Source organism: Chiloscyllium plagiosum, unplaced genomic scaffold (assembly GCF_037043375.1).
Source record: "Chiloscyllium plagiosum isolate Xiang-an unplaced genomic scaffold, Cpla_swu_hap1 HiC_scaffold_37, whole genome shotgun sequence".
NCBI classification, from domain to species: Eukaryota; Metazoa; Chordata; class Chondrichthyes; order Orectolobiformes; family Hemiscylliidae; genus Chiloscyllium; species Chiloscyllium plagiosum.
The window spans coordinates 7,049,895-7,067,361 of record NW_028270175.1 but is presented as its reverse complement, the minus strand read 5'-3'; the positions used below and the strand labels follow the sequence as shown (position 1 = coordinate 7,067,361).

Sequence of the window (17,467 nt, the reverse complement as noted above, 5' to 3'; positions counted from 1 at the left end):
TGTCAATCAACTTGCCCACATCCGTAGACACTTCGCATAAAGTATTGCAGTAAGAGCTGAGCAGTACTTTAAGGGTTCCAGAATGTTCAATGCACATGAGCAGTGTTACTTTCTAGTTGGCAGGGCTGGTGCTGGGCTGAAGGGTTTGTGTTACAAAGGGACGTTGAGCAGGTTGGGCCTGTATTTGCTACTGTTTATAAAGAGAGAGGTGGTCTTATTGAAGCATTCCAAAGCTTTGAGGGGGCTTCACAGGCTGGGAGAGTACATCCTCTCCTGGGGGAACCTAGAACCAGGAGGCACAGTTTCAAAATAAAGGTCTCCTGTTCAAGACCGAGACATGGAATTAATTTGTCTCACGCTCCAGAGTCCACACTTTGGAATTCTGTATCCCAGAGAATTGATCTTCCCATGTATTCATGGCTGAGTCGCCCAACTCCAGGGTTTGGATGGTGCTTGGGTAAGACAGGCAAGTGAAGTAAGGCCATAGGAGATCAACCACGGGCTTCTCAAATGGCAGAGAGACTTGGAGGGTCAAATGATCCATGCCTACTCCTGATGATCCATTGAGGGTGTTGCCTGGAGTGAAGTGGACTTTCAGACTCCTCTACCTTCTATTGCCCCTTCATAAGCTAAAGCTGGATGTGTGTGAGTGACACCATATCTTTCTATAGACTGATGTTTGTGTTTCTTACATGTGAGGTACAATGATGTAAATTGTTCTGGTACCAAGATGGAATTATTGTAATGGGAATGGCATCACCACAGATGGAGCAAACCAGCAGCGGCCTCTCAATCCAAGATAAATGCAACCTTTCCCCGTTGGGGGGGGGGGGGGGGGGGGGGGGGGGGAGATGGTGCAGTATTGCAAAGGAAAGCAACATCCTGCGACATCCATAGGATCAGATTCCCTCCTCTTACCTCATTGGGTGTACTATGAAGATCTATTTGTGTACATACCTGGTGTGCCTGTTAGTCAACTCTCTGGGAGTACAGTCCCTATCTTCTGTAGGCAGATAGTACTTCAGTTGTCAATTATAATCCAAACATGGAATAGGCCAATAGATTCACACTTATCCCTCCTGCTGCTCATTTGCAATAATCAGGGTGAAAAGCAATTGGAAATTATGAAATATTTGCGAGTTTGGGAATGGATATCTGAGTTTTGCTGCAGGACTGAACTGTACTTGGAGCCTCAGTAGATTGTAATCCATCGTACTGGGAGAAATTATGACTGTGATTCAGTTCTGCTGGGAAAGGGAGTTGTTATTACAGCTCTTTATTGCTTATTGCAACACAAAGCCTACGGGAATGTTCATTAGGAACACGTCAACTGGGATGTGCAACCGATTTAAACCTCAGAGATGCTACATGCAGCTGGGAGAAACACATTCTGTAAGGGACATGACTGTGATTTGACTCTTATGGTACAGGGCGGTGTTCTAATCTTTTGGAAGATATGTTGACATTGAGAGATGGGGATATTCCAAAAAAAAATACAGTTGAAGTTCTAAACACATTTAAAGTATTGTCTTACAAAGTCAAAAGTGCACCAGGCCTCTGGATGATGTGAGGTCACTCAGTTTACCAGCTTATTTTGGTTTCTACATCTGAATACAGAGTAAAGAGTTCAGAGGAGTGTCAGTTCCTAATAGGTATTGCAGGGTTCCAACTACAATATTTGTTTACTTTTCAATTGGGATCATTATGAAATAATAATATGTTTGAAACTTGAATTTTAAATTGTCTCTTTTAACTCAAAAAGGGCTTTTGATTTTAGCTCCTTGAAAGCACTAGCAGTGCATGTTGTTCTTATTACATTTTCTAGCTGACAAATTGCAGCTTGGATGTAGCTATGCTGCTTTATTGGGTGCATTTCTCCTGTTATCAGTCCAACAGTCCCAGCCACAGAGTCATACAGCAAGGAAACAGACCCTTTGGTCCAACCAGTCCATGCTGAACATAATGCCAACCTAAACTAGTCCCACCTTCCTGCTCCTAGCCCATAGATAGAGTGGGCAGCCAGAGACATTTTCCCATGATGGAAATATCTCTCACAAGGGGGCATAATTTTAAAGTGATCGGAGGAAGGTTTAGGGGAGATGTCAGAGGTAGGTTCTTTACACAGAGAGTGGTGGGTGCGTGGAATACACAGAGTCAGATACATTAGGGACATTTATGCGACTCTCGGATAGGCTAACTGATAGTAAAATGAAGGATATTTAGGTTAGTTTGGTCTTAGAGTAGGATAAAAGGGCAGCACAACATCGAGGGTCAAGGGCCTGTGCAGTGCTGTACTGTTCTATATTCTATATCCCTCCAAACCTTTCCTATTCATGTATCCATTTAAAGGTCTTTTAAATGTTGTAATTGTACCCACATGGATCACTTCCTCAAGAAGTTCATTACACACACGAACCACCTGTTGCTTCTTTGCTAGTACTCCTTCTCTAAGCCGGAATGTTGGATGTTCAAGCCCCACTCTCAGCTTTGAGCTGAGTGCTGTGTTGTTACAAAATGTCTGGGGGAGGAATGAGTGTTCACAGTGTGTTCATTGGCAAGTTTGAATCAATTAACATCGGGAGTTTGGATAAGAGGCAACCACTCGATCGATCTCAAAGTTCTTGATGAATTTTTTAAAAACGTACTCAGAACTGTTCCCAATGTTAACTAGAAAGTAATTTTTTTTTAGAAAAAGATTTTTTTCAATAACTTAAATCAGATAAATTCACAGGTTGATGATGTGAGGTTTTTTTGCCTCACCCAGGAAACTGCAGGGTTAAAAGTGTCACACATGGATTCACTGTGTCTATCGAGTATACAAACAAAAAATGTGGTGCTGGGAAAGCATAGCATGTCAGGCAGCATCTGAGGAGCAGGAGCGTCAATGTTTCAGACAGAAGCCCTTCATCAGGAATTCCTTCACCATTCCTGATGAAGGGCTTATGCCCGAAACATCAACTGTCCTGCTTCTCGGATGCTGCCTGATCTGCTGTGCTTTCCCAGCACCACACCTTTTGACTCTAATCTCCAACATCACTTTCTCCAAGGAACAACTGTAGGCCACTCGGCCCTTCAACTCTGCTCCCCCATTCAATAAGATTATGTCTGATCTTATTTTAACTGAAACTTTGCCTAACTCCTGATAAGCTTCTACCACCCCCCCCCCCCCCCCCCCCCCCCCCGCTCCCCTTTCATTGGAATGAACATAATAGTGTTTTTCTAACCTGAGCAAAATTGTGTATTAATGGGGATGGCAGATCAGAATAACTAGTGGGAGGGATCGCTATTCCTCCGAACTCTTTGTATTTAGCTTCTTCGTCTTATTTTATTTTCAGAATGAGAGTAGAGTTCAAAGGAGAAAGTGAGTATTGCAGATGCTGGAGATCAGAGTTGAGAGTGTGGTGCTGGAAAAGCACAGCAGGTCAGGCAGCATCCAAGGAGCAGGAGAATTGACTTTTCGGGCATAAACCCTTCATCAGGAATTCCTTCAACATTCCTGATGAAGGGCTTATGCCCGAAACGTCGACTGTCCTGCTCCTCAGATGCTGCTTGACCTGCTGTGCTTTTCCAGCACCACACTCTCGACTAGAGTTCAAAGGACAGGGAGTGTAAACAGAGGGGTGTGTGTATACCATATATGAACATAATATCCATCTATCTTATCCCTACACCCTCCAAGATGGGAACTGGTGGAACCCGGTCAGACCACATGAAAGCTCTTATTGAAAGACTGTAATTTTTGTTTTTTAGCTTTATTTCATATTTTCCTAACTCACTGTTCAATGTGGTGTAACTTTTCTTTATTTTCTCTATTTTTGTACCTAAGATTTGTACCTAGCCACTTTGGACAGTCAGTTCAGCAATAATGCAGTAGTTCCATTCTCATGCAATCCCATATTATAAGAAAATCGGATAGTAGCAGCAGAATTCTGCGACTCTCGGATAGGCTAACTGATAGTAAAATGAAGGATATTTAGGTTAGTTTGATCTTAGAGTAGGATAAAAGGGCAGCACAACATCGAGGGCCGAAGGGCCTTTGCAGTGCTGTACTGTTCTATATTCTATATTCCTCCAAACCTTTCCTATTCATGTATCCATTTAAAAGTCTTTTAAATGTTGTAATTTAAAAGAATTGCATTTTAACTAATCCACGGCTTAAAAGTTCACGCTATAGAAACAGTGTCCCCCAATCCATCAATTGCGTTACAGTGAATTTTCATTAATGGTATGCACATTGTTCCTAAGATGATGCTGTGTGTTGATGACATTGTGCACTTTTCACTGTACTCCTATGCTTTTGTATTTTGAACACATGTAACAATAACCCTAATTCTAATTCTAATTTTAACAATTAGTTGGCAATGTTTTTTGGTTTCTGAAGTGTTACAAGAAAATGTTTGGATGCTTTGTTGATGCTTTGTTGCAGGTCTCCATGAGTTTGACAGTCTGCATGATTCTGAGGTGAATGAGTTTCGTGGGAGTATACGGCAGTTCTGTGAGGAGAGAGCAGAAGAGAGACAACGGTTCTCATGGCAGCATTGGATGGAATACAGTTTTCCTAGAGACCTGGAGCCTATCCCAGAGGTACCGGATAACAGCATTACCAGGAAGCACAGCAACCGAAACATTGTCATAAATGTGAAGTTTCAATACACTGAAGTGAGTACACCATGCCTTCTGCTTGGTCTTCTAATCTACATTGAAATGACTGCAAATAGGTCAAATCCAAATGGTTTAGGTTTGGGAAAAGGCCCTGAGCCTCAGCAACTTCAGATCAAAGCAGTGACTGCTGGTTTTTTTGAGTTAAAAATCACACAACACCAGATTATAGTCCAACAGGTTTAATTGGAAGCACACTAGCTTTCGGAGCGTCGCTCCTTCATGAAGAATTAGATGTGTTGTACCTAGACTGAACGATATAAATATTTCTGCTACACCCAGAAGCTATGGTTGAGAGGCTGGGGCAGTGAGGAGGGAAAAGGGCAAGTGTTAAACCTTCTGCAACTGTATGGCCAGCCACCATGAGGAGTGGGCAAAAGTGAGGACTGCAGATGCTGAAAACCAGAGTTTAGATCAGAGTGGTGCTGAAAAATCGCAGCACATCAGGCAGCATCCGAGGAGCAGGAAAATCGACATTTCGGGCAAAAGCCCTTCATCAGTCCCCTATTCCTGATGAAGGACTTTTGCCCGAAATGTCGATTTTCCTGCTTCTGGGATGCTGCCTGACCTGCTGCGATTTTCCAGCACCACTCTGATCTAAACCATGAGAAGTGACCAAAGAATCACAGAGGAAATGGTCCAGCAAATGAGGGGAGAGGAAGATGTGTTTGACTGCGACAGAAATAGGGGGGAAGTGATGGCCTAGTGGTATTATTACTATATTGTTAATCCAGAGACCCAGGTAATGTTCTGGGGACAAAAATAGAAATTGCTGAAAAAGCTCAGCAGGTGGAATTTGAATTCAACAGTCATTTGGAAGTACGTGTCTAATGACAAACATAAAACCATTGACAATTTTCAGAAAAACCCATCTGGCTCACTGTCCTTTAGGGAAGGGGATCTGCCATCCTTATCTGGTGTGGCCCATATGTGACTCCAGACTCACAAAATGTGGTTGGATCTTAACTGCCCTCTGGACATTTAGGGATGGGCAATACATGATGGTTGTCAGTGATGCCCATATTCCCATGAATGATTAACACAAAAATGGCGGTGGACAGTAAATTTGGCGAGGCTGCTATTGGTTGCACAAAGATGGAGGTTTGAAAGATGGCAGCAGCGAGGTTGTCATGTTACAATCTCATCCAGACCTCGGCCCAGTCACAGCTGTCCAGTTGAAACCCTGACCTGAGCCCGTGTGGAGCCGGCTTGTTGAGAGACAGGTACCAACACGGTGTTTGTACTTTCCAGTTGTGTCAGCAAATGCTGGGGAGCAAATTCACTCAAAAATAGAAACATGCTCTTGTCTAGCTGTGGCAGTGTTGGGCATCACAACAGTTAACAAAGACCTGTTTCCGAAATGTTAGGCCATAATGCAGTCTCTTTCCACAATCAAAGATTTTTCTCCCTTCTCTTTCACCCAGTCTCTCCCTTCATGCGAGGAAAGAAGCCTTAAGCAGGGCTGAAGGAGCACTAGTGCTGGGATCCTAACATACTTCTCACACACTCCTTAACCTGGCTCCATCACTGATGAAGGCTGCACTGACCCGATCATCACTTGCTTTAGGGTCCGATTTCCCCCAACACGACAATGGACCAAATCCAGAGCTGAATGTAGCTGGGGGTGTCATGCTTTTTGTGAAATGTAAACTGGCTAGTACTGTGTGCAGTTTAGTTATCTGTTACCACTGTACCTTGGAGAGCACATCAACAATAAAGCAAAAGTCATGAGTTGCAGATACAAACAGAGAGAGACGCTGTTCTAACTTCTCTGCTCCTGGTTCTATTCCGACCTAGCTGTGGTATCCAAATCCCAGAGATCTGGAGTTCTGACAAAAGGTCATTGACCTGAATATTAACTCTCTTCCTTTCCACAGATACTGCCTGATGTGTTGAATACTGCTGAATATTGCCAGCACTTTTTGTTTTCCATTCAGATTCTCGCTCTGTATTGGTGAGGGAGAGAATGGAAGTCAATCTTTATGCACTTTATTTACAATGTATGCGTCTACCTCCTAGCCCACTCACCCACCCCAGTTTCAGTCTGTTCCTGTTTATAGTCACAACTAAATCCTGAGTTAATGCTTAAAACCTGCATTGAACAAGACTCAGTTGGTGCTCTTTGCTTTCCCTCATCCTGTCATATCCAGAGTCATTGACAAGATTCAACCATAGGGGAAACACGACCAGTTTTGGGGGCACTAATCCCCAAACATTGCTTGTTTCTGTAGCAACATTGTGGAGCACTTGTGACTCAGTCAGTGACAGCCTCTAAGCCAAAGGTTTCATGTTCAAATCCCACTCCAAGTCTCATTGGCCAAGGAAGGAGCATTTGAGTCAGTGACAGAGTTCAAACAGCAACTCGATGGGCAGAATGGCCTGTTTTTCCTCCTGTGTCTTGTGGTCTCAGAAGTCTACTCCACGTGTGTAAAGGCACAAAGCAATAAAATTTAAGGTGAAGGGTGGAAGGTATAGGGGGGATGTCAGGGGTAGGTTCTTTACCCAGAGAGTGGTGGGGGCATGGAATGCGCTGCCTGTGAGAGTGGCAGAGTCAGCATCATTGGCGACCTTTAAGCGGCAATTGGATAAGTACATGGATGGGTGCTTAAGCTATGTTCGGGACAACATCGTGGGCCGAAGGGCCTGTTCTGTGCTGTATTGCTCTATGTTCTATGTTCTAAAAGCGATTGATGTTCCAGATATGTTGCAGTTGATCAATAATGTCCCTCACATCCCTCAAGCGAATCAGCTTAACAAAGGATCTGAGGGTGAAACATTCCTGGCATCTGAGAGAACTTTCTGTTTATCCCCTTCAAGAACACAGAATACATCACTCTCTTTGTTGCCTTTATTCATTCACAGGATGTGTTAGGCCAGTTAGGCCAGTATTCATTGCTCATCCATGATTGCCCAGAGGGCAGTTAAGAGTCAATCTCATTGCTGTGAGTCTGGAGTTAAATGTATGTCAGACTGGGTAAGCACAGCAGGTACCTTCCCTAAAGGGCATTACTAAACCGAATGGGCATTTCTAACAATTGATGGTCATCATTAGGCACTTTAATTCCACATTTTTATTGAATTCAGATTCCACCATCTGCCGTGGTGGGATTCAAACCCCGGTCCCCAGAACATTAGCTGGGTCTCTGGATTAATAGTAGAGAATGTGGTGCTGGAAAAGCACAGCAGGTTAGGCAGCATCCGAAGAGCAGAGAATCGATGTTTCGGGCATAAGCCCCTCATCAGGGATGGTCAGGAATTCCTGATGAAGGGCTTTTGCCCAAAAAGTCAGTTCTCCTGCTCCTCAGATGCTGCCTGGCCTGCTGTGCTTTTCCAGCACCACACTTTTTAGACTCTGATCTCCAGCACCTGCAGTCCTTACTTTCTCCCTGGATTAACAGCCCAGTGATAATACCACAAGGCCATTGCCTTCTGTTGTAATTATCAACAATATAAGATCATAGACTTTAGTACTTAACCATCTTAACCTTGCTGATTTAATTAAAACAATACGTTGGGATCTGTGCTTGGGTATGGTCTGAAGATCTTTTGATGTTTTGGTTCTGCGTTGTAGAATGGATGTACCTTGATAAAACCGTTTAATTACAGGATGTAAGATAGTGGTTATGGATAGTTAATTGGCATTGTGCAGCACTCTGATTTGATATCTTATTGTGATGGGAGTTCAAAGACAACGTCTTAAATCGATTGCATTTTTCAAAAGTCCTGCTGTTTTTATGTAAACCCCTCTTTTAACGCCATGTGCAACATTTACATTGTCAAAGATCCACAGCATTAACTTGACCTTCAACCTACTCAGTTGTGGCACCATGATGGTTGCCTTTGTCAATGGGAAATGTCAGATTGATGTTGTCATGGGTTTGAATCTGAGGTTACATGCTGTGGCTCTGGTCTAGAATGGCAGATCAAACTCTGGACCAGAATGATGGCCTTCTGTTTCTGTGGCTGCATGTTCTCTTGTGCTCAATGTCACTATCCAATCACCCAGTAATCTCTGCAAACCAAACAGCTCCATAGCAACAACAACTTGACCTGCCCAAAAAGTTAGTTTGTCAAGTCTGTGCTATATTGGTGAATGTTTCACATGGAATCCTATGGATCCTGTTGACCAGCCATTTGAGTGAATCAGCCACATAAACATCATGGCTGCAAATACAGCTATTTTGAAGTGAGTAATTCACCACCTCACTCCACAAATACCAACAGATTCAAGAACAGCTTCTTCCCTGTTGTCATCTGACTGATGAATGGACCTCTCATGCATTAGAGTTGATCTTTCACTGCATTTTCTCTGTAGCTGGAACACTATTTTCTGCAGTCTGTTTGATTGCCCTGATAAAATTATACAGGTGATAATCTGTTATCCGAAATGCTCGGGGCCAGCTGGTTTTCGGAATTCAGAATTTTTCAAATTTCCGAATAAGTGGCAGTTTGATGGCGAAAGTTTTTAAAATCTTTCCAAAGAACAGACTTACTGTAGTAAAACGGGCCCTGAAACAGAATTGAGCCCTGCCAGTGCTGGGCCACACCCCTACATGTCGCATCTGAGTGACACGCATCAAGTGGGTTAACTGTTTGCATGCCAAACAATCTTGTTAATGAGAAAAAACTTCACAAAAAATCCTTTGGACTTTGGAGCTTTTTGGATTTCGGGATTTCGGATAAGGGGTTGTCTACCTGTATAAGGTACTATTTGTCTGTTAGCAAAACAATACTTTTCACTGTATCTTGGTACTTGTGACAATAATAAATCAGGGTGGCTAATGTTGTGCCTTTATTTAAGAAAGGCTGTAAGGAGAAGCTTGAAACTATAGACTTGTGAGCCTGGTGGCTCCGTTGTTGGAGGTGATTCTAAAAGTTAGGATTCACACGCATTTGGAGAGGCAAGGACTGATTGGGGATAGTCAGCATGATTGTGTACGAGGGAAATCGTGTCTCACAAACTTGATTAAGTTTTTTGAGAAAGTAACCAAAAAGGTTGTTGAGGGCAGAGCCATCGACATTGTTTGTATGGACTTTGGTAAAGTCTTTGACAAGGTTCCACATGTGGACTAATTAGGAAAGTCACCGAGGTTAAAGATCACACAACATCAGGTTATAGCCCAGCAGGTTTATTTGGAAGCACTATCTTTCGAAGCGCTGCTTCTTCATCAGGTGGTTGTGGAGCAGAATCATAAGACACAGAATTTCCAAGCCACTCGCCATCCTGATTTGGAAATATATCGCTGTTCCTTCACTGCTGCTGGGTCAAAATCCCGAAGGGCATTGTGTACGCCTCTACATGTCATGTGTTCATCATCAACTTGCAGAATTTATGTTTGGGAATTAAGTCTTTGTTCTGCCAAAAGTACCCATTTCCTATGAATGAATAAAAATTAATACAGAGATTAGAAACCAAACCATTCTGCTCAACTAGTCCTCACTGGGTTAATGCTCAAATTAAGTCTCGCCTGTCTTTCCTTATCTAATTATACCAACATAACCCTTGTCCCTTCTGCTGAACTGGGTAATCCAGCTTCTTCTTAAATGAATCTAGAATATTCACTTTAACCAGATTGTCTGTGACCCAATCCCACAATCTCCCCGTTCTTTGTGGAAAGAGCTTTTGAACGGTTTGGTTGTCTTCACCTAATTGATGCCTTTTCTTTTCCTCCAATATTAGGAAAGTTTCAGCTTCCAAATTTCCTCCCAGGCTCCTCCTGCACTGCTGATGAAATTAGCTGTGAAAAAGAAAGCAACGGTTTTCCGACATAAAGTAGTTGACGATGCAGAGGATTACACACTGCAGGTGAACGGGACGGAAGATTATATCTACGGAAACTATCCCCTCAGCCGATTCAAGGTGAACTGCTTCACCTCCTTTACCTTTCTGTGTTCCTCTACAGGTAGTTTGTTTAGACATCTGAATCAAATGGGGCTCAGTGGTTAGCACTGCTGCCTCACAGTGGCAGGGACCCAGGTTCGATTCCAGTCTCAGTCTGTGTGGAGTTTACACATTCTGCCCGTGTCTGCATGGGTTTCCTCTGGATGCTCCGGTTTCCTTCCCACAATCCAAAGATGTTCAGGTTAGATGAATTGACCGTGCTAAATTGTCCCTAATTTTCAGGGATGTGTAGATTAGGTGCATTAGTCAGGGGAAATGTAGAATAATAGGGTAGAGGAATAGGTCTTTGTGGCTTATTCTTCAGAAGGTCACTGTGGACTTGCTGGGCCAAATGGTCTGTTTCCACCCTGTAGCGAATTTATGATTCTATGATCCTATGCTCTTCAATTGTATAGCTGTTTTGTACAGCCTGTAAAGAGAACTCTGACTGGCCAGGGTGCTGCATGATTTGGGAATGTAGATTGACAGTTAACTGTTCCTGCTGCATCTCCATGGCAACAATGGCCATGTCTCAAAACACAAGAGAAAGACAGGGAGTACACAACATGTATTGGTATTTGGTGTGCATTCATTGATGAGAGTTGCCTGAACAGTTGAATCTAGCTCAGAGAAAATGAAGCAAGACTTGCCTTAGTCAGTTGTTGTCCATTGTAATCTGAGCCATTACTTTGTACTGTTGTATTGTGCTGTTTGATCTTGACACATTGGGTTTGAGACACTCCAGAGTAATCAGGAAACAGTGTCAGTGACAATTTTGGGGATCGCTACCATCCAGATCACATGACCAATCTGCCTGGTAACAGACAAGGGGAGATGATGGTCTAGTGGTATTATTGCTAGTCTGTTAATCCGGAAACTCAGCTAATGTTCTGGGGACACAGGTTCAAATCCTGTGATGGCAGAATTTGAATTCAATAATAACCTGAAATTCAGAATCTATTGATTTCCTGACAATCATCTCATGGTCAAAACCCATCTGGTTCACTAATGCCCTTCAGGGAAGGAAATTGCCTTCCTTACCTGGTATGGCCTACATGTGATGTTAGACCAACAGCAATGTAGTTGACTCTCAACTACCCTCTGAATTGGCCTACCAAGCCACTTAGTTCAAAGGGAGCTAGGGACGGGCAATAAATACTGGCCAGCCAGCAATGCCCAAGTCCCATGTGTGAATTTTAAAAAAACGTAAGATTTATGAATGTTTTGCGTTGGAAGGATTGAAGCACTGACCTTTGATGAGATTTCTCATTATTTTGGCTAATATCAAAATTGCTAAAGGGAGACAAGACATGTTTTGTCTTGCTCTCCTCAGAGCTAGGATACAACAGACAGGCTTGAAACAGGGGACGCTGACCTTTGGAGAATGAGAAGAGGGTGCTGATTGACTGTTGTTGGCATGGAAATACACCAGGCAGTTAGACTCTGACTGGCCAGGGTGCTGTATAATTTGGGAATGAAGATTGACAGTTAACTGCTTCCACTGCATCACCATGGCAACAGTGGCCCAGTCTTTCAAAATCTGTGTAAATTAGTGTTCCATTTTCTCACATTTGTTTCCTGCAACCTAATCCTGGGGAGTGCAAGACAAAAAGCTTTGACTTCTTGTCACCCTTCAGTAATGTTTAAATTTGGAATTACCAAACAATTTGTAATACCTTAAAGAAATATATATATTATCTCCTCCATCTGATAACCTGCAAAGAGAGGATTTCTCCCAAGATAATAGTAATTAGAATTTTAAATTTCTGAACATTTGAGGACATAAATCAAAATGACTCAACCTGAGGGAAGCTTTTTTTTAAAAAATTATGTTGCATTGCTGACGAGGTCAGTAGTTATTGCTCATCCAGTGCTGTCCTTGAGAAGGTGATGGTGAACTGCTTTCTTCAGTGACTGTAGTCCATGGGGTGTAACTACAACCAGGGTGCCATTAGAGAAGGAGACATTTTGACCTAGCAACAAGTTTCCAAGTCAGGCTGGTGTGTGGTTTGTGATGTTTCGAAATGATTTGTTACCTTTGTCCTTTGAGATGATAGAGGTCGTGGGTCAGGAAAGTGCTATTGAAGGAACCTCAGTGTGTAACTGCCATGCCTTTTGTAGATGCTAAAAGCTGTTGCTACTGTGCATCAACAGCGAAGGGATAGAGTGTTTAAAGGGGCGAAAGACAAGTGGGCCGCTTTGTTTGGATATTGTCAGTTTTCTCATGTTTTGTTGGAGCTGCCCCCATTCGGGCAAGTGGGGAGTGTTCCATCACACTCCTGGCTTGTGCCTTGTAGATGGTGGACAGGCTTTGGGGAATCAGGAGGTCTGTAGGATTCTTAGTCTCTGACCTGCTCTTGTAGCCTCTCTCTCTTTGTACGACCAGTTCTGTGAAGTTTCTGGTCAATGCTGAACCCTAGGATGTTGATAATGGGGATTTCAGTGACGGTAATTCATTGAACATTAAGAGTCATCGAGGTCTGCAGCACAGAAAAAGACCCATCCAGTCTGTCCTGCTCAGAAACAAACATCTCACCCTTCCGCTTCCAGCAGATGTCGGGGAAGAGGGATAGATTCTCCCCTATTGGAGATTGTTAATGTCTGTCACTGTATGACATAAATGTCAGTTGTTGCTGGTGTCAGAAATTACATGGCACATAGAGGAGAGATCCTCTGCACAGAGGATGGCACGGTGGCTCAGTGGTTAGCAGTGCAGCCTTACAGCACCAGGGTCCCAGGTTCAATTCCAGCCTCGGGTGACTGTCTGTGTGGAGTTTGCACATTCTGCCCATGTCTGTGTGGGTTTCCTCTGGGAGCTCCAGTTTCCTCCCACAATCCAAAGATGTGAAGGTTAGGGTGGATTGGCCATGCTAAGTTACCCATAGTGTGCAGGGATGTACAGGCTAGGCGGACTAGCCATGGGCACTGCAGGGTTATGGGGAGAGTGGTGATCTGGGTGGAATGCTCTTCAGAGGGTGCAGACTTGATGGGCCAACTGGCCTCCTTCCACACTGCGGGGAATCTATGACACATCTATGAATGTGCTGTCTGTCCAAGCTGTTCTGAGAAATAGTTGTTGCTATGATGATCTACCCTATTAACTCTTATGATGATTGCTTGTATGTTGGTTTGATTTGTGACCTTGCTGTGTTCCATAACTGCAAGGCCAAATTGCATCAGAATGTTTAACTATGGGGGTGTAGTTTAACAAGTTACCAGCACCAAGTGTGCCTTGTGCTTTTCTTTCTCCAGTATATCTGTAATTGTATGTCCAGCAACCTAACTCCACATTTGACGATGGTCCATTATTCCACGATCAAGTCCTACCAGGATGAGCAGTTCAGCAGCCTGGGTCAAATCACAAAGGCACGGCCCCATTCCAAACCACCGCCTCTTCCAGTTAAAAAGGTAGGAAGTCGGTTTGTCTGTCCCTGTGGCAGCTGTCCAGTGCATTGTGGGTGAATTGGATTACCCAGTGTAATTAACTTCTAAAACGCAGCACACCGTGATAATGGCCTGGAGAAAATTATACTTGGTGAAATGTCTGATCACTAATCCAATTACTTACTTTTATGTTCTATAGCTGAAGCGGATTTTAAATTTAATTCCTGTCTCCCAGATGTTCAAGTTCATAAGAACATAGGAACTAGGAACAGGAGCAGGAGTGGGCCATCTGGCCCTTAGAGCCTGCTCTGCTATTCAATAAGATCATGGCTGATCATTTCGCTGCCTCAGCACCACTTACCTGCCCTCTGGCTGTCAGCTCTGTTATTAGGAGACATGAATGTTGCTCAGTACAAGTAAACGTAAACGTCCCTACAAAGCCACATGGGCTACTCTCTCGTTCGAGACAGAGACGACTGGCATTGGTTTAACTTGAGGGCCTCCATGCCTCAGACAAGGGGAGAGGTTGAAAAGGAGACCTCAGTAATCTCAGCTGGTGCAGGAATTGAACCCACACCATTGGCATCACTCTGCAACACAAACTGAGCTAAAGGACTCTCCTCACTGCAAGAGGCTCCCCTGTATTCATGCTACTTATCATTTAATCTTTGAGATCTGATAGATTTGTTCAAATAGTATTTCACAAGTAGCTCATTTGGTTGTAAAGCAGTTCAGAATATTCTAAAGGAATGAGAGTCTCTGTATATTGTGCATGACCCTTGTTGGAAAATCTGGATCTTTTGACTTTATCTCTGAGCTGTCATAAGAGGAATGGCATTTGGTGACATCTACTGCATTGGAACATCTGGCACAGGCTCCTATTGTAGCAGATGTGATTCTGATATAACAAAATTAGCATTTGATAGGCATCAGGAAATGAACTTTTGGAGCAGCCTCATTAAGATGTGGTGAAATACGTAAGACTAATCCATTGACCTTGCAAGTGGCTTGTAAACACGAGAAAGGTTACACAGTCGTAAACTAGCAAAAAATACAGGAAATCTCTTGCTCTGGTGGCCGCAGTCACCTGGAGTTCAAGGTAGAGTTTAAGTGCTGTTAGGGACTTTACAGTCTGAAGCTGTGTAACACCAATACATGACACAGAAATCCCGCAGTGTTCATGGTTATAAATAGACAGTGGTAGTTGCATTCAATATACTGTGTGTGGTTAATAGTGTTTGAGATTCTAATCAGAAACACAGTAATAAAAGAAAATTCTGCCTTACAAGATTATTTAAATATAATAAACTAAAAGAGATCAGGTGCTTCCGTGAATATAATTTACATTTGATAGCTCATCCTTCGTTCTGCCTTCAAAAAGTTAAAAGGAGCATTTGTTCTATTGGCAATAGATTTGGCATACACTCTTCTTTAACTCTTGTCAACGAAGCTACATTAAACCTGATACTGTCTTCCTTTTCTGTCAATGTTCTGTCTGGCCCTTTGACATAAAAAGCAGTCGACGCTTTTTCTTTAAAGCAAAATAAATCATATACATTCCACCCTTGGTCTGTAGATTAGAAGGAGTTCAGGGAATCTTTGCTCAACTGATTCCTGAGGTAATGGGTTAACTCATGAGGAGAGGTTGGTCAGCTTGGGACCATAGACATTGGAGTTCAGAAGAATGAGAGGTGACATTATTGAAATATAGTAGACCCTGAGGAGACTGTCAGAGTGGATGGTGAAAGGATATTTTGCTGGGTGGGAGAGACTTAGAACTAGACCTAGCTTAGAAATTATGGGTCTCATGTATTGAAAAGGGTGGTTAGTCTGAGCAATTCTCTTCCTCAGAGCACTGTGGAGGCTGGGTCATTGAACTTGTTCAAGGCTGCATTAGACAGATACTTACATTTTAAAAAGCGCTGTAACAATGTGCTGGTCTGGCAGCATCTGTGAAAGGAGAAATGAAATTAATGTTTCGAGTTCAGTATGATTTTCCATCAGAACCTAACTCTGGTTCTCTCTCTAACGATGCTGCCAGACCTGCTGAGTTTCACCGGCACTTTCTGTTTGTATTTCGGATTTCCAGCAGCTGCAGCACTTTGCTTTTCTTAGACAGGCATTTGATGGCCAAAGGAGTCAGAGTTTACGGTGGGCGGACACAAAGGTAGATCGGCCCAATTCCATCAAATGGCAGAAGAGGTTTGAGGGTTCAAGTGGCCTCCTAATTCATATGCTGCATTAATGTATAACAGTTTGAATTAGGGAAGTGGGGGTGGGATATGAAAGTTAACATTCGCGCCCCAATGAATGGTAACACCCGAGGGATGGGAATGGTTGTGCCTGTGCTAATTATATTTGACATCTGCATTCCTGGATATTGTTTATGGACATAACTGGATCTGACTGCAGTGTTTCCAGAAATGGAATCCCTCTGTGATCAGGCTCATGTGTGAACTTTGATGGAATGTGCGAACTGCGGGGGAGGTCAGTTCCTGTGGTGTTGCCCCCAAAAAGAAGTCAGGGGAGGGGCATGGGAAGGAAGCTAGTTGAGAAGGGGGCAAGGGGATGATCAGAAAGGGACTTCACCCTGGAGTAAATGAATTTATTTAAAACTAAGACAAAAACAATGAAGCTTCTAGTGTCTTTTGGTTCATAGTTTAATAGAGAATCCTTGCCAAAGACATTATTTTTCTCCTTCCTTGTCCTCGGCACTTCTCCAATCTGTGTGTATGTCACATGCATGTATCTGAGTGTGTTTGTGTGCATATCAGTGCGTGTGTCTGTGAGTGTCCGTACACGTGTGTCATGTGTGACTGTGCACGTGTTTTGTGTGTGTATGTGTTTGTCTCTGTGTGTGCACAGGTGTCTGTGTGTGTTGTCTCTGTGTATGTTTGCCTGTGACTGTGTGCACACGTGCGTGTGTGTGTGTGTATGCTGCAGACACAAACAAACTTCAGGAAACAACAAGGAGAAGAATTCCAACTTGATATTTTTTGGCCTTACAAAGATATTTGCTTTAATGCCACTTCCTTTGTGCTTTCTTCTTTAAAACATTTGGCACTACAATATCACCATTATACACAGGTCGAAGACCAGCTGAAAACATAAACAAAGCTCTGCTGTTGGATCTGCTTGGATTCTCACAAAACTCCAAGTGGAAGGTATCACATGCTGTGTACCCTGTGACCTCTAGATAGTTTGGGAATGGCATTTTGTTTTCATTCGCTCATGGGATGTGATATTGCTGGCATAGTAAATTACCCCTTCCCAGTTATCCTCGAGAAGGCAATGGTGAATGTATGATACGTTCGTGTGTGTGTGTGTGTATATAGGTGGGGGATGGGGTGCAGTATGCTGCCATCAGTGGACTGAACCTGCCTGGTTTACTAATATCCACATTTCTACCTTATGCGCTCACTTGTACCACCCCTAGCTCTGGAAGTCCAGTGGGGTACCAGCAGCCTCCAAAGTATCAACAGCATGAAGGAAGACCACACATGAAGTGAATGAATTACAGTTTTTCAATGTCAGAAACATTTT

The 17,467-nt window shown here is 43.2% G+C and overlaps 1 protein-coding gene across 10 annotated transcripts in view; it reads left to right on the top strand.

Annotated features, from left to right (window-relative positions):
* The window catches only part of pik3cd (phosphatidylinositol-4,5-bisphosphate 3-kinase, catalytic subunit delta), a 235,114-nt gene that overhangs the window by 141,723 nt on the left and 75,924 nt on the right, over window positions 1-17,467 (top strand). For all 10 annotated transcript variants that reach the window (XR_015753428.1, XM_087980286.1, XM_087980282.1 and 7 more), the window contains 3 exons: window positions 4,427-4,659; window positions 10,340-10,519; window positions 13,793-13,948. Coding sequence is in view for 9 of the 10 variants with exons in the window: in XM_087980286.1 (XP_087836412.1) it covers window positions 4,427-4,659; window positions 10,340-10,519; window positions 13,793-13,948 (569 nt within the window). In the remaining variant the exon portion in view is untranslated. The remainder of the gene's footprint in view (window positions 1-4,426; window positions 4,660-10,339; window positions 10,520-13,792; window positions 13,949-17,467) is intronic.